Genomic DNA, 12,583 nt, shown 5'->3' with positions numbered 1-12,583 from the left:
TGCATTTTGGAGGACTAACAAGGCAAGGGAATACACAATGAATGGTAGGACCCTAGGAAGGACAGAGGATCAGAGGGACCTTGGTGTGCATGTACATAGATCCCTGAAGGCAGCAGGACAGGTAGATAAGGTGGTTAAAAAGGCATATGGAATACTTATATTCTATGCCTCGGCTAATGAAGGCAAGAGCAGGGAGGTTATGATGGAGCTGTACAAAACGCTAGTTAGGCCACAGCTGGAATACTGTGTGCAGTTCTGGTTGCCACACTATAGGAAGGATGTGATTGCATTGGAGAGGGTGCATAGGAGATTCACCAGGATGTTACCTGGGCTGGAGCGCTTCAGCTATGAAGAGAGACTGGACAGGCTGGGGTTGTTTTCCTTAGAGCAGAGAAGGCTGAGGGGGGACCTGATTGAGGTGTACAAAATTGAGAGGCATAGATAGGGTAGATAGAAAGGAACTTTTCCCCTTAGTAGAGGGGTCAATAACCAGGGGACATAGTTTCAAGATAAGGGGCAGGAGGTTTAAAAGTGATTTGAGGAAAAACATTTTCACCCAGAGGGTGGTTGGAATCTGGAACTCACTGCCTGAAAGGGTGGTAGAGGCAGGAACCCTCACAACATTCAAGAATGGGATTAGAATAGACAGGGCCTGATGGCTGGTGCTGACATGATGGGCCTCTTTCTGTGCTGTATAACTCTTGACTCAAATAACCCACTAGTACTTACTATTCAGGGTCACACAAAGAATAGTCACATGGACAAAGTGTCATCACCTGCAGAATCACATATCCAGAGAGATAGGATGAGAAAAAAATAGGAAAAGTGCTATTTTCTTCAATTAGAATTAAACAGAATTGTAGACATTTACACTCATCTCAACTGGGGAAGTAAACATCCATCAGAGGTCGTAACATTCACATTACTCCATACTACCATCATACAATTATAATGTCAAATCTCAATCGTATTAAAAGCTTACTATAGAGAATGCATTTGTGGTATTCCACTGCTAAAACTGTGTCCTTCAAAATTTTGTTTTGGCTTGCTTAGAAATTTTAGGAACTATTTAAATAATGTCAAAGAGCACATATTCCGAAGGTTGTGGTTGTTGTCCTTACAAATTCCCACAATTCACTACAGTTTAATTCTTAAGGTTTACACACCCTTCAGAAATTCAGCACATTGACAAATGAAATGACAGACAAAATGTTCACTGTGTCAATAATTCAATTTCTTTATTGTTGCTAGGGGGAGTTTAGTTGTAAGTATACCTCTGTGCACAAAAAAATACCAAGTGAAAGGTCACAGTGCGACTGTAGTTTCAGAATTCAACGCCAGGTCATGGCCAAAACAAAAGCCAGCAAAACTTGGCATGGAACTCCGCACAGTCATTTTTTTCTTTTTTTAAATAAGAACACAGGACAAAATGTTCCTTTTAATTCATGTTCTTTTTTTTTGAATTCAGCAAAATAATTTCTATAAAATAAAACTGCAAAATATTTAAATATAATAGGGTGGGTTGAGTCTGTTTTGCAGGGGTATTTGGTTTGAGACAAATTCCAAAAAATACACATTCAAGTTACCAATTTTTTTCTTTTTTAAATACAGTATTTACTGATGATTTCCTCAAAATCCATAAACAAAAGGCTAGTTTTGGAATTGAGAATCCTGCAAGAATCATGACTAACCAGCAGTTTTTCTTAAAATTACAACCCTGCTTATATCTGAATTAGGTCGACAGGATGGGCAAGGAGCTATGACAATTTCTTGCTTTCAAGTAGAATTGTGAATGCAACAAACTAGCGAGCTGCCCCCACAGTGGCAGTCATGTACATCTTTATTTACTTCTACTTCACTGGGCTGCAGTAGGAGGGAAGTTTAGAAGTTAATCTAAGTAAGCTCTACCAAGGAAATAAAACAAGCACACCGAGTACTGTCTATTATGCTCCAGGCATCCTGGCATAGCAACTGTTGCATATATTTTTTTTCCTTTAAATTCCTATAATTCAAAACTAATAATCCTTTATCCCACCCATAGACTGCCAAATATTAGATTTGAATATATGTGCAATTGAAAGCCACTTATACTCACATTTTTCTCCAATTGAACCATCAAGGTGTAACAAAAAAGAAAAAGCTCTGAGCAGAGCATTTGTTGCTCAGGGATTAAAAAACTGCTGTCATTAGGATCATCTTTTTTCATTGGCTACACTAATCGGATGTGAAGCCATGCTAAATGTTACAGCATAACTAGAGCTTCAAAATGATTCAACTAATACCAGAATGAAAAAAGGCAATGAAAAAGAGTTCCAGATCAACATTACATCACCATTGTCCCACATCAACCAAATGTTAAAAAGTCACCATCAAATAACCCAAAGTAAAAGCAACTCCGGTGGCATGAGTTAACATGTTTTTTTTTGTCTGGTTGACATGGCCATGTATTTCGAAAATAATCTGATCCACACTGCCATTAGGCAGATAACCCTCAACGCTGAGCACAGCTGATAAAGCAAAGATTAGATTTTGTGTGTTTTGTAGGTCTGCAACACTCCTCAAGCAAATCAGCATCGCTGAGGATTTAACAGTCAAACATTAATATACTATATACACCTTGCCATTTATACATTAGCATCAGGCCATTTATTACAAAACACTATACACTTTTCCACTGCAGGCAGGTTATATGTCAACAGCATTGCTCTGCAGGGCAGACAGTGAATAGACTCTCTCCACTCCAGGTTGGACAGTTTTTTTTTAAAAAGGTATTTCTTTCACTGGTGTAGACGGACCCAGAGAAGGTTGAACTGTAAGGCCTGGGCATGTGCTTGAGCCAGTGTCTTTATCAGGTACATTGGAGAATTATCTGCAAGTTAATCTTTTGCCTGTGATGCGGGAATGTCTTCGCTGCCTTCCCAATTTTCTTGTGCTCGCTGACCTGTTCGCTGAGGGTTGTTCATATGGTGCGCCACTGGGCCGGTGTATGGCTGACCATGCACATGGTTATTCTGTGAATCAAAAAAAGATTAAGGAGGTTGCATATTTTGTGTGGCAGTGCATGAAAAGTAACATTCAGAATAGGTTTAAATAAAACTAAATCAGTAAGCAAAGTAGTGCAATAGCACATAATGCTGATGTAATGTGCACTGTGACAAAGTTCCCAATCTCATTTGGATTGTTGGGGAAGGTATACAGCACAGCAGTTCACTTTCTCACAGGTGAAAGGAAGACGGATGAGAAGAAAAGAGGAGGAATAAAAATTCAAATCAATCCATCCTGTTCTTGTACAGACTGGAACACAATAGGGATAATATATTCAGCACAAGGTACATTGCCATCTTTGTCTTTTGGAAATAACCTTTAAGGTAAAGCGATGGGCAAAATAACTTATGATAGTCTATTTGGAGTAGGGCTTGATCCCAAAACCAGAGACTTAGAACACAATCTAGGGCTGACACTTCAGTGCAGTACTGAGGGAATGCTACATCTCTGAAGGTGCTGTCTTTCGGATGAGACATTAAACCGAGGCCCCGTCTGCCCTCTGAGGTGGACATCGAAGATCCCATGGCACTTCTCGAAGACGACCTGACCAGGGAGTTTTAGCACTCTGGGACATCCTGAGGTAGTGAAAGGCACATTTCTTTCTTCTTACCTGGTAGGGTGTCCTTCACTCAGTGATATACATTTTCCACAATCTTAGTGTGTGAAAGAAGCAGAATGAAGAAATACATTTTTTTTAAACTCTAGCTCATTTAAAAAAAAATTCTCTTTAGGCCTGTCTATACCATTTCCAGCCCGAGTGGATGTGCAAGACACCCACTTCCACGGTTAAATGTACCCTGGAATTGCTCAGTTTCTCAAATCTACATGAGGGAAGTGCACAGAAGCATCCCCCAATGACATAGCTGTAACGACAAACTCGGAGAAGAATCACAAACTTGCATCTACATCTTGCAACACCATAGTAAAGAAGGAACTTGCATTTATATAGTATTTTATCACATCCTTCCAAAACACTTTAGAACCAATGGATTACTTTTTTGAAGTGCAGTCACTACTGTTATGAAGCCAAATGCAGTCAATTTGTGCACAAGGTCCCACGAACAGCAAATGGACCAGATAATCTGCTTTGGTTGAGGGAGGAATGTTAGCTGGGACACCAAGAGAATGCCCTGCTCTTCTTTCAATAGTGCCAAGCATATCATGTCCATCTGAGAATGCAGACAGGGCCTTGGCTTCATGTCTCAACCGCTTCTGACGGTACAAAACTCCCTCATTACTTCACTAAGGTGTCAGCCTAGAATATGTGCTCAAGCTTGTAGTGGAGGTTAAACACAATACCTTCTGACTTAAAGGCAGTGTGCTATCAACTGAGGCAAGTAAACAGTGATGGCATACATTAGTACACTCGCCACCTTTTAAAGGACAATGCTTAACAGTTCTTAAAAATAAACAACTTCATCAGAAAGCGGTCCTAAATTATGACATAGAAAGCATTACTCAAAACCATGACAGGCTTGTGGTCAGGAAGTGTGCGCTGCAAAAACCTTGGCATTTTTTTTTACTAGTCAATCTCCTATGACATTGCACACAAGGAGTTGAGATTGTGCACTCTTCAGGTGAATCAGATGGAAAAAGAGGAATAACAGGGCTGAAGGAGGGCTGCGATGCTGGAGGGCAGGAGAGCCAGAATCAGATGATGATGGAAGATGGAGGAATAAACAGCAGGGCTAAAGGTTGCTGGAGGGAATGCAAGGGAGGGTTAAAGGCCTGGAGGAGAGAAAGGTTGAGTAAGGTTAGAAGCTGGGGGAGGGGAAATGAGAAAAAAGGTAGCGCCTAGTAAGGGGCCTGGTTGTTGGTTGTTCTGGGTTGGGGGGAAAGAGGGGAGAGAGAAATAAAGGCCGGAGGAATTGGCAGCACTGGTGAAAGCAGTGACACCAGTATGGCAAACCTGGCTAGCGTGAAACTGGAGGTATTTTGGGGTGGGGAGGAGATCAGGAAGGAGGTGGGTGGGGGGGGGCGGAGGGGAGAGATAAGAGGGGGAAATTGGGAGGGGGGAGGAAGAGGGGAAGAGAAGCAAGAAAACATTGGAGGAGGAGAGAAAAGGGAAAGATGGGGAGGATTGCAGATAGGGAAGATTGGGGAGAGGAGAGAGAAGGTTGGGGAGGAAGAATAGAGGAAACATTTGGGGGAAGAAGATAGGGAAAGTTAGGGGATGGTGGAGAAAGATGAGAAATTAGGGGGGAAGAGGGGCAGGGCAAATGTTTAAAAAAAAAGGTAGCTATGCAGTGCTGCTTGTGAAGTCCGCTTCCAAGTGGTTAGTTAAAGACGACAGCGCCCCTGTCCGAGCCAAGCACCTTTGCACAAAGTAGCAGTAGGAACGGCAGCAGCTAACAGGCCAACAAAACGTTGACCAGTGGGGATGGGGATCAGCCACGACCAAGAGACTGTTGACTTGAATATATAATTTGCACAGTGAGCCAGAGCAGCTGATCAGCAAGCAAGTGGCTTAGGATGGGCTGCTGAAGTACCAATGAGCGAGGGCCTGTAATGACTGCAAATATTTCACCAACTTAGCTATATTTAAGATAACCCTCCCCATAGCAGCCGAGAATAAGCTTCCAAAACTGATAACGGCTTAGGGAACCTAGCTGCTAGTCAGGTGAAACAGGCCAGGGGGGGAGAAAGAAGAGTAAGGCATAGCAGATTTAACGGAGGAGCAATTCCCAGTAATAAGACATGAAAACCTAAAAGGAATGAATATCTTTAATATTTAATACCAAAAATATCCAAGTTTAAAAGTTAAAGTTTAAAACCAACTTACCCGACAGGAAAAATCACGTAAAAAAAAAAATCAAGATGGCATCGAAGCAGGGAGAAACAACTCCGATTTGGTTCACAATGCCAACAAGTGGCCAACTTGTACAATTACAAATTATGACAACTATACCTACACACAGCATCTTCTGTGGTGCTGCGCAAGAAGATTCAAGACCAAGTGTAGTCTTCAAGTGAAGTGGGGTTCGAGGGTTGGGATAATTGGACCAAGGTATGCAGACATAATTCAATCTCATTTGAAATCATACATTCTGCCCTGATTTTTACATAAAACTTAGATATTATTTATAAATAGCAAAATTTATGGCAACTTGGGATGCAAAAAAGTAGAGTTGGTTGGAGCGGAGATCCAAAACTGAGATTCTGTAAGGCCGGCACTGGCAGAAGTGTAAAATTACAGCACGACAAGTGTCAGCTGCGGCTCAGTGGGTAGCACACTCGCCTCTGAGTCAGAAGGTTGTGGGTTCAAGTCCCAATGCAGGGACTTGAGCACATAAATCTAGGCTGAGACTCCAGTGCAGTGCTAAGGGTGTGCTGCACTGTTGGAGGTGCCGTCTTTCAGATGAGACGTTAAACCGAGGCCCTGTCTGCTTTCTCAGGTGGACATAAAAGATCTCATGGCACTATTTCGAAGAAGAGCAGGGAGTTATCCCCGGTATCCTGTCCAATATTTATCCCTCAATCTACACAACAAAAACAGATTATCTGGTCATTATCACATCACCGTTTGTGGGAGCTTGCTGTGCGCAAATTGGCTGCTGCATTTCCCACATTACAACAGTGACTCCACTTCAAAAGTAATTCATTGGCTGTAAAGCACTTTGAGAAGTCTGGTGGTCGTGAAAGGTGTTATATAAATGCAAGTCTTTCTTTCCTTCACACAGGCAGCTTTGTAAGATTTTTGTTATAGCTGCAAGATGTTTAATCTAACATATAGGTAGCTCTATATTAAAAATCGTACATCTATATACATTTCCTGTTGTCATGATTGTTTTCACAATATAATTTTTTAGATCTACATTTATGAAGGAAACTACGTACGCAAACTTGCCAAACTAATTGTGCAATTGTGGGTGACTGGTGAGTAGCTTTCTGTGACAGCTGGCAGTCATCTTGATTTTCCAGTGGTTAACTTTTACATTCGTGTGTCACCCTATAACGTTTCCAAAATTAAAATATATTTTAAGCTTTCCTAGTGTTTCGACCCTTTTCAACTAGGACCCCCCACTGAATAAAATTACAACCCCCAGACAATTGGACAATCTCCGCCTGCCCTTTCTCTCACCCACTTTCTGGTCATCCCTTCCAACCTTGCCACCATCTCCATAGCAATTTTCTGCTATTTGACTCATCCTGCTCATTCCCTTCCCCTCCTTCTCACTTCCTCTTCCGTATCCTAATCTGCACCATGTCCCATTCATCCATAACCCCTGTGCTCACTGACCTACACTGGCCTCCGGTCCACGAACACAACGATTTTAAAACTCTCATCCAAGTGTTCAAATCCCTCCATGGCATTGTCCCATCCTATCTCTGTGACCTCCTCCAACTCTGGCTTCTTCTGCATCACCCACTCACTTCACCCAACCATTGGCAGCTATGCTTGCAGCCGTTTAGGCCCCAAGGTCGGGAATTCCTTCCTTAAACCTCTGCACCCCTCTCCTCATTTACAACCCTCCTTAAAATCGACCTCTTTAACCAAGCCAATAGTCACTCATCCTAGTACAGTTTCTCCTCCTTTGGCTCGGTGTCAAATTTTTGTCCGATTATGCACCCATGAAGTACCTTGGGATGTTTTCCTATGTTAAAGGTGCTATATAAATGCAAGTAGTCGTTGTAATACATTAAAAATATTACCTCTGCGTGCACGTCCCATCAGCTTTCTCCATTATAAATTCCTATGTCCACATTTAGGATGGAAATGGCTCATAAATTACACCCTCCTTGCAAATGAGGTGCTGCAACACCACCACTGGCAGGAGAGTGTAATTAGTGTTAAGTTACACAAGCCATTTCCATTAAAAATATGAAGATTGCAATTTATAACGGAAATACCAAAAAAAAAAGCACAAAATGTATTTCTTTAAAATCCAGCTTGAATCACATCTGTGTGCCCTGGTCCAATTATCAGCTGGGCTTGATTATGCCTCTTTGAAATGTTTTGGGACTTTTTCTACGTTAAAGAGGCTATATAAAAGCAAGTTGTTTTTGGAGGAGAGAAACTTAACACTTGGGTTGCTTCATCCATGGTTGTTTCAGATATAAAAAGCACCTTGTATGAGGTAAACATGCCACAAAGTATGGAACTGAATCATTCACATCAGGAATTGTGCACTTTGAGTTTGGTTAACTCTACACGAATTGAGTCAGCTATTACTGGAGATGCTACAAATGTTCTCAGCACACTCATATTTTCAATAATCTTTCTCCAAATAGGAGTCGCTGCATCATTCAATGCTGAAATGAGGGCCAGGCAACCTGTATTCAAGCCATGACTAATATTCCTTTGAAGCAAAACACAAGGAGGCTCTTCAAAGCAACAACCAAAGATGGCTTTAGGTCCCTGCTGGCCAAGTAATTGTACATAGCATGGATCTATATCTACTGGATATACTTCAGGGTGGCTAACATTGATTGGATTTAAAATTGGATCTAATTTTTTTTAATTACTGTGAAATATAATGACAAATATTTAGAAAAATACACATGGTTAATGATTAAAATGGTAGTGTATCAACATTTATATTAATATTGAATTGTCACTTTTCCATTGTAATTCTCATAACTCAGTGTCAAGGAAAAAATATTGTTTTAAGTTCCATCGTCTCTAACACAAAGATATGATTTGAACAAGCCTCTCAAATTTTTCCCCTAGTGTCATCAAGAACATGAAGTTAAGCAAAACAAAATATTTGGAGCACCGGGGTGGTATGCTCAATCCCCAAACCAACTGTACCATGCAATGGAAATGGCAAATGCAAGTCAAATTCTTTCTTCCAAATAGGATAGATCAGTGGGTCACTCTCGCACAACTAATTATTAAACAGTGGCAGAGGAGGTCTGGGGACAATCCTTTTAAACAGGTTTGGATCAAGAATACTTAAAAAGGGAAGGGGAGGGGAGAAAATAGGGGAATAAAATAAAAGTTTTCAGTGAAAAATAACTTCAATGCCGTTTGCGTACTTATGCCACTTAGCTCTGTTCTGTACCTGCAGGATTAGAACATAAGAAAATAGGAGCAGTAGACGACCATTTGGCCCTTCGAGCCTGCTCCGCCATTCAATAAGATCATGGCTGACCTACCTCATCTCCACTTTCCTAAACTATCCCCACATCCCTTGGTTCCCTTAATATTCAAAAATCTATCAATCTCTGCCTTGAAAATACTCAACGACTGAGTCTCCACAGCCCTCTGGGGTAGAGAATTCCAAAGATTCACCACCCTCTGAATGAAGACATTTCTCATCTCAGTCCTAAATGGCTGGCCCCTTATTCTGACTGTGACCCCTGGTTCTAGACTCCCCAGCCAGGGGAAACATCGTCCCTGCATCTACCCTGTCAAGCCCTGTAAGAATTTTGTATGTTTCAATGAGATCACCTCTCATTCTTCTAAACTCTAGAGAATATAGGCCTAGTCTACTTGATCTCTCCTCATAGGACAATACTCCCATCCCAGGAACCAGTCTGGTGAACCTTCGTTGCACTCCCTTTACAGCAAGTATATCCTTCCTTCGGTAAGGAGACCAAAACTGTACACAATAGTCCAGGTGTGGTCTCACCAGTGCAGTATATAATTGCAGCAAGACGTCTTTACTCTTATACTCAAATCCTCTTGTAATAAAGGCCAACATACCATTTGCTTTCCTAATTGCTTGCTGTACCTGCATGTTAACTTTCAGTGATTCGTGTACAAGGACACCCAAGTCCCTCTGAACACCAACATATCCCAATCTCTCTCCATTTAAAAAATACTCTGCTTTTCTATTTTTCCTACCAAAGTGGATAACTTCACATTTCTCCACGTTATATTCCATTTGCCATATTCTTGCCCACTCACTTAGCCTGTCCATATCCCCTTGAAGCCACCTTGCACCCTCCTCACAACTTACATTCCCACCCAGCTTTGTATGATCAGCAAACTTTGATACAATTACATTTGGTGCCCTCATCCAAATCATTGATGTAGATTGTGAATAGCTGAGAGCCAAGCACTGATCCCTGCGGTACCCCACTAGATACAGCCTGCCAACCTGAAAATGACCCGTTTATTCCTACTCTCTTTTTTCTGTCTGTTATCCAATCCTCAATCCATGCTGGTATATTACCCCCAATCCCACGAGCCCTAATTTTGTTTAATACTACTTCTTCTTAGGCAGTCCCTTGGAACCGAGGATGACTTGCTTCCACATTAAAAATGAGCTCGCAGGTGGCTGATTAGTCCAATGCAGGACCTACAGTCTCTGTCACAGGTGGGGGCAGACGGTGGTTGAAGGGGCGGGTGGGTGGGGTGCTTGGGTTGACGTGCGCTCCTTGCGCTTGGCTTCCGCTTGCTCCCGGTGAAGAGACTCGAGATGTTCGGCGCCTTCCCGGATGCTTCTCCTCCACTTTGTGCGGTCTTCAGTCAGGGATTCCCAGGTGTCGGTGGGGAAGTTGCACTTTTTCAAGTAGGCTTTGAGGGTGTCCTTGAAGCATTTCCTCTGCCCACCTGGGGCTCTCTTGCCGTGCTGGAGCTCAGAGTAGAGCGCTTGTTTTGGGAGTCTTGTATCGGGCATGCAAACAATGTGACCCGTCCATCGGAGCTGACTGAGCGTGGTCAAAGCTTCGACGCTGGGGATGTTGGCCTGAGCAAGAACACTAACGTTGGTGCGCCTATCCTGCCAATGGATTTGCAGGATCTTGCGGAGGCAGCGTTGGTGGTACCTCTCCAGTGCTTTGAAGTGCCTGCTGTACATGGTCCATGTCTCTGAGGCATACAGCAGGGCAGGTATCACTGCTGCCCTGTAGACCATGAGCTTAGTGCCAGGTTTGAGGTCCTGGTCTTCAAACATACACTTCCTCAGGCGACAGAAGGCTGCGCTGGCACACTGCAGGCGGTGTTGGACTTCGCCGTCGACATCTGCCCTTGTTGACAGTAGGCTCCCAAGGTATGGAAAGTGGTCCACGATGTCCAAGGCCTTGTCGTGGATTTTGATAATCGGGGGGCAGCACCGAGTGGTGGGGACAAGTTGGTAGAGGACCTTTGTCTTATGGATGTTTAGTGCAAGGCCTATGCTCTCGTATGCTTCGGTAAAGGTGTTTATGATGGTTTGGAGTTCGACCTCCGAGTGAGCGCAGACGCAAGCATCGTCTGCATACTGTAATTCGACGACAGAGGATGGGACGACCTTGGATCGGGACTGGAGGCGACGGAGGTTGAACAGTTTCCCGTTTGTTTAATAACCTCTCGTGTGGCATCTTATCCAATGCCTTCTGAAAATCCAAATACACCACATCCACTGGTTCCCCCTGATCTATTCTGCTAGTTACAACCTCAAATAATTCTAACAGATTTGTCGAACACTATTTCCCTTTCATAAATCGTGTTGACTCTGCCCAATTCTATTATTATTTTCTAAGTGCCCTGTTAGCACGTCCTTGTAATAGATTCTAGCATTCTCCCTACTACTGGCTAACTGGTCTGTAATTCCCCAGCAAGGTAGGACAAAGGGGTTCTGGTGCACGAAAGCAGCACAAATTGTTCAGAAAGCAGTTAGATGAGGTGTACACAAAAATCAAAGTCTTTCTGGGGCTTGTGGGTACATTAAACTAAGTTGCAACTTACCACTTCAACTTACATGAAGTAACTGATGAATAACCTCACAAAGCGACAAATTAGTGCTCAACAACAAGTATTTATATAGCACCTTTAACGTAGTAAAACATCCCAAGGTGCTTCACAGGAGAATTATAAGACAAAAAATTTGTACAGTCAAGTACATATTTACACACATGGACCAATGTAGCCATGCTTCATTGTACACCCTTCAATTCTTATTAGATTCAACAAAGATGAGGAAATTACTTGTCAAGTTCACTTCAAAAGTCAAAATGAAAACAAAAGCCATAAAATCCTATTCGGTGCTATATATCGCAATTTACTCTCGATATGAAACGGAATTCCTAAATGACTAAAAATGAACATTTTCTATCCCTGGCAGTTGGTAAACAGAAGTGATGCACCAGTTATGTTGTTAGATGCAATTAAACTCTCATCTTTTTTCTCCCCAAATGAGATTTGGAATATGTCTCAAATGTGGTTTCAAAACAGTATCTCAGTAAGTTTATCTAATTTCCAATATCTTACTTAAAAATACACCTAGAGCAAGAAAGTGCCACAGCGCTGTAACATTTATTCATAGGGAATTTTAGGATTGGACTATGCCTCTTTATCATGCCAAAAGTTTGCTGACAGATTTAATGTATTAGGATTTTTTTTAAACCAAGCACAACAAGCAAAAAACATAATAGGGCAGTGAAAGTCAGAAGTCTTACCTGTTGATACTGGGAGTTTGGTGAATGAGGGTATAAAGGAGCATCTTCTGGTGGGGAAGAATCATGATCATCTGGTGCATCTTGATCATCTGGCTCCTAAAATGTCAACAAATTAACTAAGCAAGTAGGAACAAAACTGTCTATAGTGCTCATGTACAGGAAGCTGCTTGAGTACGTTTTACAGTGCAAAAACAGATGCTGAACAAGAGAG

The 12,583-nt window shown here is 42.2% G+C and overlaps 1 protein-coding gene across 1 annotated transcript in view; it reads right to left on the bottom strand.

Moving 5' to 3' along the window:
• Window positions 1–1,212: 1,212 nt before the first annotated feature.
• The window catches only part of usp9 (ubiquitin specific peptidase 9), a 244,275-nt gene continuing 232,904 nt past the window's right edge, over window positions 1,213–12,583 (bottom strand). The window contains exons 41-42 of the mRNA XM_086007397.1: window positions 12,373–12,468; window positions 1,213–3,011 (exon numbers count right to left, since the gene is read on the bottom strand). Of these exons, the coding sequence (XP_085863523.1) occupies window positions 2,877–3,011; window positions 12,373–12,468 (231 nt within the window). The 3' untranslated portion in view covers window positions 1,213–2,876. The remainder of the gene's footprint in view (window positions 3,012–12,372; window positions 12,469–12,583) is intronic.

Source organism: Somniosus microcephalus, chromosome 14, assembly GCF_052327205.1.
Source record: "Somniosus microcephalus isolate GS21.2 chromosome 14, FLI_Smic_1.0, whole genome shotgun sequence".
NCBI classification, from domain to species: Eukaryota; Metazoa; Chordata; class Chondrichthyes; order Squaliformes; family Somniosidae; genus Somniosus; species Somniosus microcephalus.
Note: the sequence above shows the minus strand (reverse complement) of the source record. Positions and strands in the feature narration are given on the sequence as shown.